Raw genomic sequence first — 20,314 nt, 5'->3', positions numbered from 1 at the left:
CCTTGGGTGATATTACCTCCTGCCAGTGTTCCTGGCTTTTGTGTACCCCGAGCAAGATGTGGTTTTGGCACTGAGGTGAGCGGAGCTTACTTGTGCACCTACCAAGTGCCCAGGAATGCCCAGGAAGGGTGGAAACCACAGTGCTCTCTCTGACCTTTAACAACAGTTAACACCGGTTCTTAGGGAAAGGAGAGTTTCTGACCCAAAAGACTGGTTCCTGCTTGTGCAGCTGCAGAGGGACCGAAGCAGCAGTCTGCAGGTCCCAGCGGAGCATGCTGCCTTCTTTGTGGTCCTCAGTCTTTGAGTCTGAAGAGAGGGAAGAAGGGGTCTGTGGTCTCACTCCAGTTTTATAGCTAGTGGAAGTTTTCTAGGCCTGGTATTGGGTTTATTTGTTGTGGGAAGAGTTTATAACACCAGCTACTTGCTTGGTAAAAGTTGGTCTTGGGACATGGCAAGGCATTGTGGTAAGCAGCACCACCACTGAAGGCTCTGCTCCTGGGGCTTCAGAATAATTCCCCTGGATCCGTAACTTGGAGGTGTTCGTTTCATTCTGGGGAACAGTGGAGGGAGTGCGAGGCAGCACCTGGGGGCGCCAGTGAAGATGGCAAGCCACCAACCTCTGGAACCTAACTGGGGTGGAATCCTGGTCCCACCTTACCAGCTCGTCACGGTGTCTCCGTTTCCTCTTCTGTCAAATGCAGGTTTTGCCAGGGTTCTGGGAGGTCCTGTGTGGGAAGGGTTAGCAGTTACTGTGGGTGTGTAGCACGGGCTTTGTCTGAAGGGAAGATGGACCTGTAGGGAGACCATGTGGACTGGGGCTCCAGGGCTGTGTGGGTGGGGAGGGATCTGCTTCTGGGTGACCCCATGCCTCCCCTTCTCAAGCACTACTTTTTAATCATCATGGTTCCTGCCATTCATTTCATAGTTGATGTAAACCAGCTGTGGTGGCTCATGTCTTTAATCCCAGCACTTGGGGAGGCTGAGGCCAGGAGGATTACTCTTGAGGCCAGTAGTTCAAGACCAGCCTGGGCAACATAGCGAGACCCCCGTCTCTACAAAAAAAAACAAAAACAATTAGCCAGACATAGTGGTACTCCCCTGTAGTCCAGCTACTCAGGAGGCTGAGGTAGGAGGATTGCTCATGCCCAGGAGTTCAAGGCTGCAGTGAGCTATACTTGCACCACTGTACTCCAGCCTGGGTGACAGAGCAAGACCCTGTCTCAAAAAAAAAAAAAAAAAAAAAAGAATAGTGAAAGTAAGATCTAGAATTTAGCACAGGTTACCAGGAAGTAGGGAAGGGGTTCAGGCTGCCTGGCTCCTGAGGACGGTTGCAGTGTAGCTGCTTCGAGTGCTTTCTGCCCTCTGGTGGTGACCGCTCCAGAGTCAGCAGTCCTGCCATAGCCCTGGTAGGGCAGAGGGGCTCTGAGTACAGTGGATGGAGGCGCTTTCTGGAAGATTCTCGGAGTAACATGGGCAGCATGTTGGAATGTGCTAGAGGATTTATGCAGTAGACTTTTAAAAAAATGCTTTTTAGCATTTGCAAACCTGACATTAAGAGTGACTTCTGGGGAACTCTTTGCTTGTTGAGGGAAACTGAATTTCAACAGAGCAGAAGAGCTGTGTGCTTTTTGCTTGGCAGAATGAATACAGCCAGCTCAGAGGTTTTGATGTTAGGATCTGTTTGCTCCAACAGACTTTGTTTTTAAAAGGCTTTTCTCAGCCATGGCTGTCTGTTCTAGCACAAGGCTGGAGTGAATTCCTTGTAAAAGATGTGGGCAGGTGTGAGGGAGGGTATCAGTGGGCGGTAACCCACACCTTCAAGGATTAAAAGAAAACTTGAGTTTGGCATGCTTGCTTCTTACTCAGTTTTAAAATACATTTTAACGGCCAGGCGCAGTGGCTCACTCCTGTAATCCCAGCACTTTGGGAGGCCGAGGCAGGTGGATCACGAGGCCAGGAGTTCAAGACCAGCCTGGCCAAGATGGTGAAACCCTGTCTCTACTAAAAACACACACAAAAAAATTAGCCGGGCGTGGTGGCGGGCGCCTGTAATCCCAGGTACTCGAGAGGCTGAGGCAGAGAATTGCTTGAACCTGGGAGGTGGAGGTTGCATTGAGCCAAGATCATGCCACTGTGCTCCAGCCTGGGCAACAGAGCGAGATTCTGTCTCAAAATAATAATATTAATTTTTAAAAATACATTTTAAGTCCTTTTCTTCCCCACTCACTTGCACGCCCCAAATAGAAGAAATATTTCTTTTTCTTTAATGTCATTAAGGTTATATGGATACCATTTTGTAGAGAGGAAAGAATGATGGAATTGCCTAGTATGATTCTAGCAATTATCCTAACATACACAAATTTCTCCTTGTTCTGTGCAAGATACTGTATTTAATATTTAATAAATATTAAATATTATTTACTAGTGTAGTTAATGGCTGAGGCAGGGTTAAATATGTATTATTTTCATCCCAGCGGAGTTGGGGGAGGTCCTAGTAACTCTGCCATGAGCTCAGTGAGGGTGAGGTGGTATCTTTGCCCCCGCCTCCGTGGCACGGTAACTGGCACATGGTTGGCATAGTGTGGACATTCGTCAAGTGAAGGAAGACATCATGAGCAGATCTCTGGCCTGAATCTTTCTGCCATCAGCTGCTCTCCAGGTGGCCCTGGCACTAGGCCACAGGGAAACCCTCCAGGCTGGTATGGTTCCTGTCTGTGGCTGTCTTCCTGGGCCCATGTTAGGAGACTTTCACTTCCGGAGCCCTTTCCCTCTCAGGGCATTGCTTACCAAGTGGTTGGTTCCCATTTACTATGAGCTCTTAGGTCACTGAAGATGTTGGGCACTCCCCCTAGTGAGGGCTGCCTTTTGATTACAGCTGCCGGAAGCCTCAAGGAAGGAGCAGAGCTGGAAACAGACCCCAGGCCGTTGTTTCTGTTCCTGTGGGGCAGACTCAGCCAGGGGAAGAGACACTCTGGGACAAGGGCTGGGGTCCACCTTTCAAAAGTGTCTGCAGCAGGCTTTGAGCGTGGACTCTCTGCCTCCAAATGTCCACCTCCTCCTCAGGAAAATGGATGGGAGTGCCTGCCTGGAGCAGCTGGTGGGAGAGCGCAGTGCCAGCACCCAGGCTCGGTTCATGGGCTGATGTCGTTCGCCTTGACTACCTCGTCAGCTGAGTGTTGAGCCACACCTTGGAGTCACCAGTCTTTGGAGACCAAGTCTGTTACTTTTTTCTCTAAAGTGACAATCCTCTGAAACCTCCAGATCATCTTGAAGCCCTGTCTGAAAGTTGCCCAGAGCCAGTGCCTCACCTGCTGTTCCTTGTTCACTTTTTCATGGGAGGCCTTGCAGGGCTTCATGACAGGATTTTATGGGTGGCCACGCAGCATCACTGTGACTCGTGAGACAGAGAGAAACCAGTTGTGACCATGTAGACAGTAGAAGTGATAGGGAGAAAAGAGAAAAGAGGTGAGGGGACTCGTCAGTCGGAAGGGACGTGAAGTCTAAGCAGGTGCACCCTGCAGGTTCAGTGTCAAGCCCAGGGCCTGGCCCCAGGGCGTGGTATTTGTTGACTGGGTGTGTGGACGCTGGGAGAGAAAGTCTGAGAATTAATGTTCCCCTTAGAGGTCAATGAGTGGAAGGTGATTCTGTGTGTACTTGGAATTAGTGATTTCTGTACAGATGATTCTCTTAGAATCATCGTGAGTATTTTTCTCTTTCAGACCCAAGAAACTCGAGAGATCTTACATTTCCACTATACCACATGGCCTGACTTTGGAGTCCCCGAATCGCCAGCCTCATTCTTGAACTTTCTTTTCAAAGTCCGAGAGTCAGGGTCACTCAGCCCGGAGCATGGGCCCGTCGTGGTGCACTGCAGTGCGGGTATCGGCAGGTCTGGGACCTTCTGTCTGGCTGATACCTGCCTCTTGCTGGTAAGGAGGCCCTTGCGGGCACCCTGGGGAGCTCCTCCACCTGCTCTGCTGTGATGTTTTTTCCTAAATAGAAACTGAAGCACTCCTCTTCCAAAATACAGAGACTCACTGTGTTAGTCTGTTTTTGCGTTACTTACTAATAAAGGCGTACCTGAGACTCGGTCATTTATAAAGAAAAGAGGTTTAACTGGCTCCCGGTTCTGCAGGCTGTACAAGCATGGCGCCAGCACCTGTTCGGCTTCTGGGGAGACCTCAGGGAGCTTCCGGTCATGGTGGAAGGCGAAAGGGAGCAGGAGCAAGAGATGGGCAGGTCCCGACTCTTAACAACCAGATCTCTTGTGAATGCATTGCCTCAGGGAGGGCACCAAGCCTTTCATGAGGGACCTGCCCCCCTGACCCAGACACCTCCCACCCAGCCCCACCTCCAACACTGGGGATCACATTTCAGCATGAGATTGGGAGGGGACAGACATCTACCTGTGTTAGTCACATTGCCCTTGAGAACTGGACCTGGCTGACTTATGTCTTCTCTCTGGCTTTCAGATGGACAAGAGGAAAGACCCTTCTTCCGTTGATATCAAGAAAGTGCTGTTAGAAATGAGGAAGTTTCGGATGGGGCTGATCCAGACAGCAGACCAGCTGCGCTTCTCCTACTTGGCTGTGATCGAAGGTGCCAAATTCATCATGGGGGACTCCTCTGTGCAGGTCAGCATTGCCTTTGTTTGAATCCAGGTGTGACCATTTTAACTTTTTTGTCTTTGAAGGAGGCTGTCAGTTGTAAAAGTTCGAACACCGTCTGGTGTCAGGGGAAATAGCTACCCTTCATGTTTAAAATAGCTAGAAAGTTGTCAGAATGTTCACCATGTTGCACTCTGTGCCTTTGAAGTGCTCACAGAGAGCATCGGTAGGAAGCATAGACTTTATTTTCAAAAGATTTCATCTTCCAAGTACATGGCTGCAGCCCCGAGAGGCCGAGAGCCCCTCGCCAAGCCGCCACCTCTGCTCACGCAAGGGGACTTCCTGACAAGCCAGCCGACGCGAACACTAATAGGACTTCCTCTTGCTGCTCTTTCAAGGATCAGTGGAAGGAGCTTTCCCACGAGGACCTGGAGCCCCCACCCGAGCACGTCCCCCCACCTCCCCGGCCACCCAAACGAATCCTGGAGCCACACAATGGGAAATGCAGGGAGTTCTTCCCAAATCACCAGTGGGTGAAGGATGAGACCCAGGAGGATAAAGACTGCCCCATCAAGGAAGAAACAGGAAGCCCCTTAAATGCCGCACCCTACAGCATGGAAAGGTAATATGATTGGGTCCCGGCTTGTTGGGTTGAGGGGAGATGACCTTCTGTTCTAGAAACACACACTGGTACTGAAACCCTGTGGACGCAGCCTCCTGTTGGCAAGCAGTGCTTCCGCATCCTTGGGGAACAGGGTGTGTGGACCACAGCCACTCCACTCCTGACTGCGGGAGGCCCGGTATTGGGCACAGGGTGGCCGCAGGACATGAGCCACTTCTGTGGGCTTCTAGTGCCACCTTGTGGTGCTTGTTGGAATGAGGGGCTCGGTGCCACCGAGTAGCATTTTTCTGCCCCCTGATGATAGCACCCTCCCCCAGGCTTCCGGACAGTCCTGAAATGTGATGTCCAGGCTTGACCATGTGCCCTCAGTCCCCACAGTGGTCCTTTGGGGACTGTAACCTTTTTTATGTTGTCTTGATTAAATCCCATTTTACTTCCTTGCAGGTTAACAACCATTATTGAGTACCTATTGATATGTGTGGTGTACTGAGTTAACTAGAACATGTCCCCTGGTCTGTGTTCTAGATCATCTTGTTGGGAAAAAGGCAGACCCAAAGCATATTTTGGTGGGAGCCCATGGACAGTGATGTGATAGAGGTGTCCACTGAGGTGGTCAGGAAAGGCTGCTTGCGGGTGCCGTGCACAGAAAGCTTGCAGAACGAGCAGGTGTTAGTTCCAGCTGGAGATGACTGCCGGCCGTGCCCTTGGTACCTGCTTTCCGGAGGGAAGTTTTAAGACGTGTGCATACTTGATCCAGCAGTTGTATACATGGAGAAATTTACCCTGCAGCGACTCTCAAAATAAGCATGTAAAGATGTGTATAGGTAGTTGTGTTTGTTGTCGCATTGCTTGTAGTAGTGAAAAATTAGAGACAGGCCAATGATATAACCAGGGACCTGATCAATTACATTCTCTCCCGGTGTTGGGATATTCTATAGCTCTTAAAGAATGAGATCTGGGTGTACTGATGTGGCCAGACATTGCAATTGCAGTAAATGAGAAGGCAAGTCATACAATAGTGTGTACACCAGTGGATCCTCCAGCCAGATAAATCCTCACAGTGCCCAATCGCCCAGGCACCTTGTGAACCCTACCCTGGCTGTGGGTGCTGTCTGAAGTACCTGGGGGAGGGGGTGACAAGTGGACTTCAGGCTGTTGTGGGCCCTGGCCTGGCCCTCCCGCCAAGAAGAGGGGCTGGCTCTGGAAGGTTAACATCACCCTACTCTGTCTACACGTGGCTTGTTTTTTCCCAGAATTCCTGCCACAATAGCAGCATCCTTGCCATTCACTTTCTCCAAAGTGAGTAAACCATCTCTGCCCCTCTGATTCCTCAGCATGAGTCAAGACACTGAAGTTAGAAGTCGGGTCGTGGGGGGAAGTCTTCGAGGTGCCCAGGCTGCCTCCCTAGCCAAAGGGGAGCCGTCACCGCCTAAGAAGGAGGAGGACCATGCACTGAGTCACTGGAAGCCCTTCCTGGTCAACATGTGTGTGGCTACGGTCCTCACGGCCGGCGCGTACCTCTGCTACAGGGTATGTTTCCACTGACAGATGCGCTGGCGAGATGCTCGTGTGCAGAGAGCACTGGCCGCTAGCCCGATGGTAGGATTCAGTTCTGTGGCGCATGTGAGCCAGTCTCAGAAGAAACAGATCAAAGGTTTTTAAAGTCTGGAACTGTGGAAGGGCTAACGAGAATTAAGGATCGATGCACTGGGGTTTTAAGGAGCCCTCTGGTCCCAAGAATATAAGAGTCTAATCTCAGGGCCTTAACCTATTCAGGAGTAAGTAGAGAAAATGCCAAATACGTCTGTCTCTCTCTCTCTCTCTTTTTTTTATTCCTTTGTTTTTGGAAAAAGATAGAATTACAACACATTGTTGTTTTTAACCTTTATAAAAAGCAGCTTTTTGTTATTTCTGGAAAAAAAACAAACTAGGCACTTAATGAAACTTTCTCGTACCCTTAGGTGATGTAATTAGCTATATAATTTATATTTGATTTCCCAGGGAAGGAATCCCAAACTTTTACGAATGTAAACTCCCTTGGAGAAGAGGGTTAGGACGCTCTTGCGCTCAAGCCCCCCTCAGCTGTGTGCACACTGAGCCAGGACAGGGTCTTTGAGCTTTCCCACTGTAAGAACAGCAACACAAGGCCGTCTAGAGAAACAGAACCTGCCTCTGCTTCTGCTCAGGGTGTCCATTGTCCTTTCTCCATTGCTCCCTCCTGTGACAGCCATCTTGCTCATGTACCAGCCCTCATCACCCCATTCCCATAAAACAGTGTCCTCGAGGCCTCTCCCTGGGGGTCAGAGGTCACCACAGGGTGGCCCTCAGCATGTCAGCCCTCTGTTAATTCAGAGGAGTGGGCTCCACCTCATTGGGAGAAGTGCCATTTCAGCAGAAATCCACACGTTAGACGTGTGTTGCTGTTAAGTAAGGGGAAGAGAGGACTAGCCTCAGAGCTCTGGCCATGGAAATGACCTCCTGAGACTTTTTCATCGTTTTAAGTATTTTACCTCTTTTCAGGTGGCCATCTGAGTACATCAGATGGTTTTGCAAAATGCAAACAATTTTCTCCTTGGGGGTGATTTTTGGGGAGAAGGGGCTACTGTAAAAAATAAAACCAAAACCCCCTTTGCTCCCTCGGAGGTTGAAGTTGCCGGGGGGTGTGGCCGGGGTCGTGCATGAGGCGACAGCTCTGCGGGTGCGGGTCTGGGCTCATCTGAACTGTTTGGTTTCATTCCAGTTCCTGTTCAACAGCAACACATAGCCTGACCCTCCTCCACTCCACCTCCACCCACTGTCCGCCTCTGCCCGCAGAGCCCACGCCCGACTAGCAGGCATGCCGCGGTAGGTAAGGGCCGCCGGACCGCGTAGAGAGCCGGGCCCCGGACGGACGTTGGTTCTGCACTAAAACCCATCTTCCCCGGATGTGTGTCTCACCCCTCATCCTTTTACTTTTTGCCCCTTCCACTTTGAGTACCAAATCCACAAGCCATTTTTTGAGGAGAGTGAGAGAGTACCATGCTGGCGGCGCAGAGGGCGGGGGCCTGCGCCTGTCTGGAGGCTCGCCCCACCCAGGGCTCCCTCCTGGAGCGTCCCAGGCAGGTGGTACACCAACAGCCCCCTTGACTCGCAGGGAGCAACTCTCCACTCCATATTTATTTAAACAATTTTTCCCCAAAGGTGTCCATAGTGCACTAGCATTTTCTTGAACCAATAATGTATTAAAAATTTTTGATGTCAGCCTTGCATCAAGGGCTTTATCAAAAAGTACAATAATAAATCCTCAGGTAGTACTGGGAATGGAAGACTTTGCCATGGGCCTGCTGCGTCAGACCAGTACTGGGAAGGAGGACGGTTGTAAGGCAGTCGTTATTTAGTGATATTGTGGGTAACGTGAGAAGATAGAACAATGCTATAATATATAATGAACACGTGGGTATTTAATAAGAAACATGATGTGAGATTACTTTGTCCCGCTTATTCTCCTCCCTGTTATCTGCTAGATCTAGTTCTCAATCACTGCTCCCCCGTGTGTACTAGAATGCATGTAGGTCTTCTTGTGTCCTGATGAAAAATATGTGCTTGAAATGAGAAACTTTGATCTCTGCTTACTAATGTGCCCCATGTCCAAGTCCAACCTGCCTGTGCATGACCTGATCATTACATGGCTGTGGTTCCTAAGCCTGTTGCTGAAGTCGTTGTCACTCAGCAATAGGGTGCAGTTTTCCAGGAATAGGCATTTGCCTCATTCCTGGCCTGACACTCTAGTGACTTCCTGGTGAGACCCGGCCTGTCCTGGTGCAGCAGGGTCTCGCTGTAACTCAGACATTCCAAGGGTATGGGAAGCCATATTCACACCTCACGCTCTGGACATTATTTAGGCAAGCAGGGACACCCCCCGCCCCCCACCTTTGGGATCAGCCTCTGCCATTCCAAGTCAGCACTCTTCTTGAGCAGACTGTGATTTGGAAGAGAGGCAACTGCTGGAAACCACACTTCTTGAAACAGCCTGGGTGACGGTCCTTTAGGCAGCCTGCCGCCGTCTCCGTCTGGGTTCACCTTGCCGAGAGAGGCGCGTCTGCCCCACCCTCGAACCCTGTGGGGCCTGATGGTGCTCACGACTCTTCCTGCAAAGGGAACTGAAGACCTCCACATTAAGTGGCTTTTTAACAAGAAAAACACGGCAGCTGTAGCTCCCGAGCTACTCTCTTGCCAGCATTTTCACATTTTGCCTTTCTCGTGGTAGAAGCCAGTACAGAGAAATTCTGTTGTGGGAACATTCGAGGCATCACCCCATAGAGCTGTGGTGAGGTGTGGATAAGGCTTAGGTGCCAGGCTGTAAGCATTCTGAGCTGGGCTTGTTGTTTTTAAGTCCTGTATATGTATGTAGTAGTTTGGGTGTGTATATATAGTAGCATTTCAAAATGGACGTACTGGTTTAACCTCCTATCCTCGGAGAGCAGCTGGCTCTCCACCTTGTTACACGTATGTTAGAGAGGTAGCGAGCTGCTCTGCTATATGCCTTAAGCCAATATTTACTCATCAGGTCATTATTTTTTACAATGGCCATGGAATAAACCATTTTTACAAAAATAAAAACAAAAAAAGCAAGGTGTTTTGGTATAATACCTTTTCAGGTGTGTGTGGATACGTGGCTGCATGACCGGGTGGGTGGGGGGGCGTGTCTCAGGGTCTTCTGTGACCTCACAGAACTGTCAGACTGTACAGTTTTCCAACTTGCCATATTCATGATGGGTTTGCGTTTTAGCTGCAACAATAAAGTTTTTTTTCTAAAGAACGTGAATTTGGGGTGCTTCCCATTTTTTTTTCTTTGCTTAATTGAGCTAAACCAGGATGAGCAACTCCTGTTTCTTTCCATCCCTGCTGATGTGAAACAGATGTTGTCAATCAGCTGGGGTTAGAGTTTTCCACTTCTAAGAATTAACCTCAGCATCCCCACGTTGCCAGCGCCCTCAGGCTGGAGCGCTTTCCTTGAGGGTGAGCTTACTGAACACCTTAGGCCTCAGCCCACTTCCTTCCCAAACCCACGCTTTCCATGTAGAGGGCCCTTGGATAACTTAACAAACTTATCAGTGTTGTTTGAAGAACAGTGTTTTGAGTTGTAATCTCAAAACCATGTCCCTTACCCAATTACCTGTAAGACACAATGGTTACCGCATCTCAGTACGTAAAGTCCATTTGATATAGAGTTGACTTAAAAATAAGATAAAAAATTAGTACAGTTTTTCATTTGTGTACAAAATTAAACAATGTAAAAATTCCCCCCAAAGTGATTTTTTTGACTTTTCGTTTTGAAGTAATTTTGGACTTGCAGAATGTTGCCAAAATAGTACAAAGAGTTCCCCGGTACCCTCCAAGGTTCTTCGACTGTTTCAAAGCTGGCTGCAGGCCCAGGCTCATGAGACTGGGAAAAGGACAGGCTGTGGTCATGTGGACCCGCAGGGGCCTAGGGCTGCAGATGTCAGTGTTGCTCCCACTGTTTCAGGTATAAAAAAGGGCCTCTAAGCTTTCAAGAAGAGAACGCTCTAGGGCAATGGTCCCCAACCTTTTGGGCACCAGGGACCGGTTCCATGGAAGACAATTTTTCCACAGGCCTGGGGGTGGTGAGGCATGGTTTTGGGATAGAAACTTCCACCTCAGATCATCAGGCATCAGATTATCATAAGGAGCTTGCAAGCTGATCTCTCGCACAGGCAGTTCACAATAACACATGCAGTTCACAATAGGGTTTGCGCTCCTATGAGAACCTGATGCTGCAGCTGATCTAACAGGAGGTGGAGCTCAGGCAGTAATGCTTGCTCGCCGGCCACTCACCTCCTGCCATGCAGCCCAGTTCCTAACAGGCCTCAGACCGGTACCGGTCCGTGGCCTGGGGGTTGAGGACCCCTGCTCTAAGTGGCTACTGCTGATGCTTAAAAAAAGAGGAGGGGGTTTGCCAGAAATCAGATGGGGCAAAAGGGCAAAGGCTGTGCCACAGAGTGCCCATATAGGGGAGAGCACGCCTGGAGCCTTCGAGAGCATGCAGAGAAGCCTGGAGACAGCGTTTACCAGAGCCGCTGCCTGAGGCCGCCCTCCTTTAAGTGTCCCCACAGCGCACCACAAGACCACAGGGGTGACCTCCCCACTGGCAGGTGTTTGGGGAAACAACCGCTGTCTACTCTTTTGGGTAAAAAGTGAAACACCAATTAAAATAGTTTAATTGAAATTTCAGAAAATGGAACATATGAACAAGGCAAATAAATACTAAGTTAAACCAAAAAGCACAAAATATGTACAGGAAGTATCGATGAGAATGTTCAAGTTAAAGTTCTCCAATGCCATTGCTACAGCAACCTCAAACCCTAGGTTCTGTCTGCACTATTAACACAGACATCTCAGGACATGGTTTGCTTTTTTTAAGACTTAAATAGGAAACTAATTTTCTTTCTTTGAAACAGTGTGTTCTTCAGTGAACTCTTTCTTCAGGCCGGTTGATGGCTTCTGTAACGGTTTATTGACGAGACCCTAGGGTAGCTTCCGAAGCGGGCTTGATTGCATTTGGGTGCGGATGGCCAAAGTGCGTGGCCCTGCTGCCCGTGCTACTCAGGGCTCCTGGGCTGATGTGGTGGCTTCTTCCGTTTGTGCTGCTGAACAGGGGGAAAATGAGGTTCTCAGTCCACCAGCCGCTGTCTGGGAGTTCCACCGGCACTCTGGCTGCAGGTCAGGCTGAGAGTGTGCATGGAGAAACCCTGGCTTTGTGCCTTCCCGCCTTCCCCAGCTCACCAAGGTGACACCTGGCTGCTGCTGAAATGACCTGAGCAGTCTTGCATTAACAGGGCCAGCCACCTGCCAGCCTGCTGCATCCCAGCGCCTGTTGACCCAGAAGTGCCAAGCAGCTGACCGGCAGGGAGGCCTGGAGTTCTACACACTTGTCTTGGAGCCTTTTATTTAGGGCCTCGACTTGCCTGGCCTTGGCCCTTTTGTAGGTGGCCACCTAGTGCAGCTCAGCTCTGCATCTCTGGGAAGGTCACACAGACCCGCAGCCAGAAGTCGAGCGCTCCACTGAGGCCTGGCAGCCCCTGCCTTGCTTTTTTCTGCTTCTGTACAAAAGACCAGCCCACGCCCTGGGGCTGGGTCAGTGGCCGGAGCCTCAGGCAGCGCTCTGGACAGCTCACACTCCTGGAGGAGTGCACAGCACCATTACCCAGCGCGCAGGCTACGTCCAAGCCGGGCAGCGGCAAAAAACCGATGTGAGATTTGTGCTCAACGACCAGGATTTTTTAAAATATTGTGATTTCAACATCTGCCTCCTGGCAAAAGACTTCTCTTTGTTCTGAGCAGAGCTTGTCCATCTTCTCAAAAGCTAACCGTCCGTTTTCACCTGAAACAGCAAAGGGACCTGTCACCAGATTGGATCCTGCCTTGGCACTTCCGACTCTCATGGGCCAAGGTGGCCCTAGTGCTTAGTGACTGTGGGTCTCGGTGGTCTCTGCAAAGCGGCAGGGGAGGGAGTATGTGCGGGAGCCCCCACCTGGTGACTCACATGGCCTGGGGGGCCTTGCCTTTAACTCTAGGACGTCCTGCTGAATCGGAACCCTGCCTTGCCTCTGGCTTCTATCCCAAAGGTCATAAAGTCTAAGAAGATAGCGAACACTCCCTGCCACCCAGCCCTGGCAGGATGCTACAAAGGGTGAAGGTTGGCTCTGTGCCAGGGCTGCTAACGGTGCCCATCCCGGGTACCCCAGAGCTGTTCTGCCTGCTGGGAGAGCTGGGTGTGGCCTCTCGCAGGTTCTGAGGGCCCCAGGAACTCCGCTGCGCTGCACAGATTGTGCCACTTTACCGAACGAGAGTGTGGTTTCCCGGGCTGCCGCGCGCACGGCCTCCAGGTCAGACTGGCACAGGCTGGCAATCTGGTCGATGCTTTCAATGCCCTATTCGAGATTAGGAGAAAAAGAATCCTTTGGGGGCCTTCTCAACAGCAGGTAGAGTCCACTTAGCGGCCCTGCAGGGCCAGCCCTAGCGTGGTCTCTGGGGCCTCAGCCCCTTCTTTTTCTCCAGGCTTCCAGGTTTTTTAGGTGGCCTCAGGTGCATGAGAGGCACCTCTGGACTGTGGAAGTGTCTCACCTCTTCAGCTCTGACACCTGCTAGGGAGTCAGGCTGTTGGCAGAACTCGTCTTCCTGGATGCCTGCTGAAAGGCTAGAATTGAAAAGGAGGAGACCTGCTGCTTTCTGGACCTTCCTGCCTCCCCCATGCTCTCTTTACCCTACTCTCCAGGGCAGCCTGTGCCAGTATGCCCGACTCTGGCACATGCCCCCGGCGCGGGTTGCTCCTGCGGGCCAAGGACCAGCATGCGCTGCAGCGCCCTCTACTGGACACCTGGCCCTTGCTGGTTTTCTGATCCTAACCAGCTTCTCCTCTTAGAATTTCCTGTTGATTCATCCCAGAAAGAATGGGATGAGTGAGTTCAATCTGTATTGAACTATCTTTCATCTAGCAGCTGTGCAATTCCAAATGCAGGTGAGGCTGAGGGAAAGCGGGCATCCCCTCACATCCATGGGATCTATGTGTGGGTTGTATCAAGAGTCTCAAAAATGCTCATATTCTCTGGCCCTAGAATTGGGTCTAGCCTAAGGAAATAATTCAGAACTCTATGTTTTTAAAGCTTTATGCACAAACATGATCACAATGACATGCTTTATGATAAAAATTGGATAAAGAAAACTATTTCCTATGACAGCGGGTGAGTAGGTTAAATTAAGGTGTATACTTGATAGCCCCTTCATACAGAATTCTAAAGTGAAAAAAAAAAGACCCCCCAAAAAAAAACCACAAATAAAGAATTCTAAAGTGCTGCCAGTCTAACACAAAATGTTCTTGTTTTGTTGACTGTTTTTAAACTATGTTTGGATCAACAATTTTAAATGCTCACGCATACCCACAAACTTTTAAAAGAAGCATACCAAAATGTCAGCCGTTGCTTCTGCTACATTCTAGGATGATGGATAACTTTCTTTTCTATCTCTGTATTTTATACTTTTTTTTTTTTTTTGAGATGGGGTCTTGCTTTGTCGCCCAGGCTGGAGCGCAGTGGCACGATCTCAGCTCACTGCAACCTCCGCCTCCCGGGTTCAAGTCCCGAGTAGCTGGGACTACAGGCATGTGCCACCACACCTAGCTAATTTTGTGTGTATGGGTTTTGCCATGTTGGCCAGGCTGGTCTCGAACTCCTGACCTCAGGTGATCTGCCCACCTCGGCCTCCCAAAGTGCTGGGATTGTAGGCGTGAGCCACCATGGCCCGGCCCCAGTGAAATCATTTTAAAGTTAACTAACCTTAACCCTAACCACAAGCAGGCTTCTCTGTCAGCCACTAATGGAGAAACGTCAGGCTCACCTTGAGCTGTTTGAGCGCCAGGCACGCGGCCTGCTGGAGCCTTGCATCGTTCTCTGCCAGGGCGTTGGTGTAGAAGAGCACAGCCTGGGGAGAGTAAGGAGGCTGTGAATGGAGGGGTGAGCAGGAGTGGAGTCCATGGTTCCGGGTCCATCAACCGCCAGGTGCCAACAGTAAGGCACGCTGTGCCCATCTTTCTCTAAACAACGTTCAGGACAGGATCAGTCCATCTTTGGGCCAGGTGTACACAGTCACAAGAGCTATACTGTGGTGTTTAATTTATCCCTAAAAACTGGCCCCAGGGCTAATACAATGAAGAAAACTCCTTTTGTCTAATAATATTCCAGAAGTGCATTCTGAAACTGCTGTCTATAAAATGCTGACTGAGAGACGTCAGATGCCCAGCTCAGAGCAACAGAAGAACTGATCATACCATGTGCATCGCCCTTTGCAGCTGAAAACGGGCAGCGCTGCTGCCTCAGGCCAGAGGGAAACCTGCCTATTCCCCTCAGCCCCCCTGTCCAATCTCAGCGGTGACCGTGCCCTCTTCAGTCTCACGCCCATGGCCACATCAGTTCATGTCTTTGGGCCTAACTTGACTCAGCTGAAAACAAAGCTGGCACTTGTTTCATGCGTTGCTGTAGGGTTTGTTAGAAAGCACACGGGGTTGTGCCTGGCCCGCAGGGGAGTCCAGCATCTGCGGCTGCAAAGGGAAACCCAGGAGTGGGTTTGTGCTCACTCAGTCGAGTGGCTGCACCTTCAACTGCACGGGTGGGGCGGTGGGGGGGCCCATCTGCAGGTGGCTCTCTGAAGTGTCTGCTGCTTTGGGAAGACAGGGAGACTGGGAGTAGGATCGGGTTCTCCCGCTCCTCCTACACAGGGCACTGGTGAAGGCTGTCAGGCCATATCAGTATGGAAATGTCACACTACCCACTGCCTCTAATCCCGGGGTGCCAGGTCATGGCAGCCCACTCCCTCCTCAGCACCCTCACCTGAGGGCAAGTGATCTGTCACTGGGTTGGCCCCCACCTCAGTGTTTCCTACTCTCTCAAGTCCGTCACATGAAGACGAAGGGCTTTTTTTTTTTTTTTGGAAACAGAGTCTCACTTCATTGTCCAAGCTGGGGTACAGTAGCACAATCTCGGCTCACTGCAGCCTCTGCTTCCCAGGTTCAGACAATTCTCATGCCTCAGCCTCCCGAGTAGCTGAGACTACAGGCATGCACTGCCACTCTTGGCTAATTGTTTTATATTTTTAGTAGAGATGGGGTTTCACTATGTTGGCCAGGCTGGTGTCGAACTCCTGAACTCAAGTGATCCACCTGCCTCGGCCTCCCAAAGTTCTGGGATTACAGGCGTGAGCCACCACATCTGGCCATGGAGGCCTTGTTTACAGTATGAAAAGATACCCCCATACCCCTAAACCCAAAAAACCAAAATACACCTGACTTCAATGGATCCTGGAAGCCAACCAACTACTAGTTTTCAGGAACTACAGAAAACAAATATATTAAACTACCATTAAACTTCCTGCAAGCAGCAAAGTCTAGATAGTCTAGAACAACCTGGGACTGTCAAGTTAATTGCAAGCAGAAAAAGAAATGGAGAAAAAGCCTTTAGATTAAGTGGAAATTGAAAACCATCAGCCAGTCACAATATGTGTCCTTATGTAGATCCTAGTTTAGCAAAAAACAGGATGTTTGAGGCTTGGAAATTTGAACATAAGATGTATGATACAAAGAAATTCATGGTTAATTTTTTAGATAAGGTAATGGTATTAGAGTTGTGATTTTTGAAAGAATTCTTAACCTTTTGACACATATAGTTAACTATTTAAGGTCAAATAGGATGCCTCAGGTTGCTTCAAAGTGATACAGGGAAGTGGAGGGAGAAGGGGCAGGATTGGCCATGAGTTGATGGTGGTTGGGCTTGGGTTATGGGTGCAGGTGGATTCATTATATTGCTCTGCCTACTTTTGCAAGTTCAAAAGTCTCCAAATAAAGAGTTTAAAACAACCACAAAGTAGGCGGATGGGCTCCAAGAAGGGCTATTGGCAACGTAACTGGAGATTTCCTCTCCAGTCTGGAGCTGAGACCAGCAGTGTAGACTATGCCCTTGATGTCACCCTTCCTGAACCCCTCAGAGTGTCGCGGCTTAAACATACAGTAGTCACAGGCCAAGAGTGAAAAGGCAGAGAGGTCCATTCTCTTGGTTTTCAAATGGACTGAACACAATGACCCATTACCAGGTAGCCACGAATATTAATTGAAAGTAAATAAGGATGACTATCAAAACACTAAGAAAGGCTGGGCGCAGTGGCTCACGCCTGTAATCCCAGCACTTTGGGAGACCGAGGCGGGCAGATCACAGGATCAGGAGTTTGAGACCAGCCTGGCCAACATGGTGAAACCCCATCTCTACCAAAAATACAAAAATTAGCCTGGCATGGTAATGGGCACCTGTAATCCCAGCTACTCGGGAGGCTGAGGCAGGAGAATTGCTTGAATCCAGGAGGCGGAGGTTGCAAGATCATGCCACTATACTCCAGCCTGGGCAACAGAGCAGAACTCTGTCTCAAAAAAATAAACAAACCACTGAGAAAAACATTCAGCGTGCAAAGTGACATCTCAGATGTTTGGCTTTGGCAGCAGCAAGGTGCATTCATGTGTGTTAGGTGGCAGCCCAGGTCCCTCCATCAAAATAGCTCACAGCCACTGCAGCCCCTGGCACTCACTTCTTTGTACTTTTCCATGAGAACACCTGCTTACCTGTGCCCACACATCTGTGGCCAGGGGCTGCCACCTGCCCTGGACAACGTACCTTTTCCCGGAAGCTTCTGTTCCTGACTGCACCCGCCAGGCGAGCGCTGGCCACCCTGGACACCCTCGGAGTGCCGTCCAGCTGGAGCAGCGCCCAGGCTCTTAAAGTCTGGGGCAGGGGCTGGAGCTGGGCCAGCCGCTTCCCCTGCAGCTTCCGGACCGCCTTGGCCTGCCCTGCGCAGTGAAGCTCCTCGATGAGTGTCACTAGAAGACAGAAAAGAGGTGGGCCCGGGCCCCCTGAGTGGGAGTTTGGCAGGACAGCTGCAAGTTTGCTTGGCTGCTGCCAGTAGCCACAGAGGAACAAATCCCAGACCCACCAGGATGATCACCAAGGCCCAGTCTGGACTAGTTTCCCAGGGAGCTCCTGGAATCTTCAGGAAGGCCTTTTAACACAGAATCAAATATGCTCCAAAAATTAATAAAACCACAGCCCACACTCCAGGGACTCTGGCCAGCCAAGATCACCCTCCTACCCAGCTCTGAACTCTCTTCCGTGCTTTTTAAAGCTGACTTCCCTTGGAGCTGATATCAGCCCCCATTGGCTGAATGCGGAATCTCATTAAATCGGGGTTCCCAAAAGAACAGTTGGCGGGGATAGATGTAGTGGCTCCGAATTATAACCTGAGAAACTGCATGTGACAGGGCCCCGTGGATATTCCTCTGCTATGACAGCCACCCACCCCAGCCTTACCTTCCTTGGTGAGCTGGGTGAAGTGCTTCTCCAGGTCGGAGACGCTCTGCTTCTGCAGGTAGCCGTGAAACTGGAACCAGGTGATGGTCTGTTCTTCGGGGAGCCCAGCTCCGGGGAGCAGCCCACCACAGCTGACCACCTGCTCCAGGAGCCTGCGGCACACTGGCCAAAGGGGAGAGCACATCAGGAGAAACTGAGACCTCGACCCTCCACACTTCTCAGCTGGGAGTAGCCTGGTCAGCTAAAAGGCTTTCTGGGCTGGGCACAGTGGCTCACGCCTGTAACTCCAGCACTTTGGGAGGCCGAGGTGGGCGGATCATCTGAGGTCAGGAGTTCGAGACCAGCCTGACCAACATGGTGAAACCCCGTCTCTACTGAAAATACAAAATTAGCTGGGTGTGGTGGCACATGCCTGTAATCGCAGCTACTCTGGAGGCTGAGGCAGGAGAATCGCTTGAACCCGGGAAGTGGAGGTTGTAGTGAGCCAAGATTGCACCACTGCACTCCAGCCTGGGCAACATGAGTGAAACTCCATATTCCATATCAAAAAAATAAAAGGGTTTCTGATGGCACAAGGGCAGGTGTCCTTCACGGCACTTCCTGTGCCATGGGGGAGGAGTGTGCCCAGCTGGAGTCAGGACTGTGACTCTGACTCACCCTGAGTCAGACCGTGTTGGGTTCATCCCCATGCCCAGGGCCCCACACCACACCTGGATCTAAATCCCGAGGCAGGGCCTAGGAATATGCGTCAACCAGCAGCCCAGGTGGTGCTTGGAACATGACTATCACCTTTCACTTGCTCCAGAGAAGGCCCTACGGCTCTGCATTCTGGGAAGAATACAGTCCAGCCCACATTTCTAGAGGCCTCCCTTCCCATAAGGTTCATTCTTTACCCCGTCAGGCTCTGGTGGGAGGCATGGAATCTGTCCCCAGAAAAATGCACCAGCGGCTGGGCGCAGTGGCTCATGCCTGTAATCCCAGCACTTTGGGAGGCTGAGGCGGGCGGATCACAAAGTCAGGAGTTCGAGACCAGCCTGGCCAATATGGTGAAACCCCATCTCTATTAAAAATACAAAAAAAGACAATTAGCCAAGCGTGGTGGTGCGCACCTGTAATCCCAGCTACTCAGGAGGCTGAGGCAGAAGAATCACTTGAACCCTGGAGGTGAGGTTGCAGTGAGCCGTGATTGTGCCACTGCACTCCAGCCTGGGCCACAGAGTGAGACATCATCTCAAAAAAAAAAGAAAAAGAAAATAAAAATACACTGGCCCATCAGGGTTTGCACGCAGCTTCAGGGCTCCACAGACTGCTCAGAAGGCCCCAGGTGGAGGCCCCTTCTCGCCCAGTGAAAGGGCGGCGACTTGCACTGAAGCTGAGAAACCACCTCCGTCTGATGGCATGAAGACACTCAGAGGCGAAGACAGGGCTGAAATGAGGCCAGCTGTGGCCACCCTGCAGGCCCTGGAGACTCAATACAGCCTTTCTGTGGGAGGGGACGACAGGACAGGAAGGAACCCACCTATTTCCAGCTGTCCCGGGTATTTCCCTCTGACTCTGTGCAGGAAGGTTTTCTTGAGCTGGTTCAGCAGCTTCGTGGCAGGGCAGGACAGGACTCTGCCAGGCCCTGTGCACCCTCTCCACAGCTTCAGGCACCCCTTCCTCCGCGAGGCCTGTGGGATGACTGAAAGCCCCAGTTCAGAAACTGAATGGTGGCTCGGGGAGAGCACGTCACAAGGACCCCAAAGGTTTCCCTCCACTGGGACCTGAGGGGGTGGGGAGGACGGTGTGGCTTGATGCGAGGTCCCTTCCCTGCATTCCCATGTGACACATGAGCAGCTTTGGCTCTAAGCATCTTACCAGGGCCACCACCTGCAGTCCCCACAACAACCTGGGAGGGGCTGCTGTCACCAGCCTCTCCTTACAGACAAGGAACCTGGCCTTCTGAGAGGGGAGGTCCCACGGGGCGGAGGCACAGCGGGATCACAACTACTCTTTGAGGGCACATTCTGCACCTTGAATGTAGCCTAGGCTTAGCCCACTGAATCCTATGCAGTTCCCTCCTCCTATACAGATAGGGAAGCAGAGGCTCAGAGAGGTGAATCATTTGCCTATAGAGTCACACAGCTGACTGAAGAGTATGCTGCAGCCCCAAGACCTGCCTCCCTTACCTCCCCGCAAAGAGTGTG

The 20,314-nt window shown here is 50.9% G+C and overlaps 2 protein-coding genes across 15 annotated transcripts in view; one reads left to right on the top strand and one right to left on the bottom strand.

The window, feature by feature from the left end:
• The window catches only part of LOC105470681 (protein tyrosine phosphatase non-receptor type 1), a 78,235-nt gene extending 64,060 nt beyond the window's left edge, over positions 1-14,175 (top strand). For both annotated transcript variants that reach the window (XM_011722868.2, XM_071079151.1), the window contains exons 6-10: positions 3,720-3,929; positions 4,473-4,634; positions 5,006-5,229; positions 6,564-6,759; positions 7,970-14,175. In XM_011722868.2, coding sequence (XP_011721170.2) covers positions 3,720-3,929; positions 4,473-4,634; positions 5,006-5,229; positions 6,564-6,759; positions 7,970-7,993 — 816 coding nt within the window. In that variant the 3' untranslated portion in view covers positions 7,994-14,175. The remainder of the gene's footprint in view (positions 1-3,719; positions 3,930-4,472; positions 4,635-5,005; positions 5,230-6,563; positions 6,760-7,969) is intronic.
• Positions 11,430-20,314, bottom strand: part of RIPOR3 (RIPOR family member 3) — a 106,008-nt gene continuing 97,123 nt past the window's right edge. For 10 of the 13 annotated variants that reach the window (XM_071079142.1, XM_071079144.1, XM_071079141.1 and 7 more), the window contains 5 exons: positions 19,648-19,809; positions 18,129-18,290; positions 17,439-17,641; positions 14,623-14,706; positions 11,430-13,160 (listed from right to left, as the gene is read on the bottom strand). In XM_071079142.1, coding sequence (XP_070935243.1) covers positions 12,693-13,160; positions 14,623-14,706; positions 17,439-17,641; positions 18,129-18,290; positions 19,648-19,809 — 1,079 coding nt within the window. In that variant the 3' untranslated portion in view covers positions 11,430-12,692. The remainder of the gene's footprint in view (positions 13,161-14,622; positions 14,707-17,438; positions 17,642-18,128; positions 18,291-19,647; positions 19,810-20,314) is intronic. The other 3 variants (XM_071079148.1, XM_071079147.1, XM_071079149.1) reach the window with 1 other exon arrangement.

This window comes from Macaca nemestrina, chromosome 15 (genome assembly GCF_043159975.1).
Source record: "Macaca nemestrina isolate mMacNem1 chromosome 15, mMacNem.hap1, whole genome shotgun sequence".
NCBI classification, from domain to species: domain Eukaryota; kingdom Metazoa; phylum Chordata; class Mammalia; order Primates; family Cercopithecidae; genus Macaca; species Macaca nemestrina.
The sequence above is the reverse complement of the archived record's forward strand: the minus strand, read 5'-3'. Positions and strand labels throughout refer to the sequence as shown.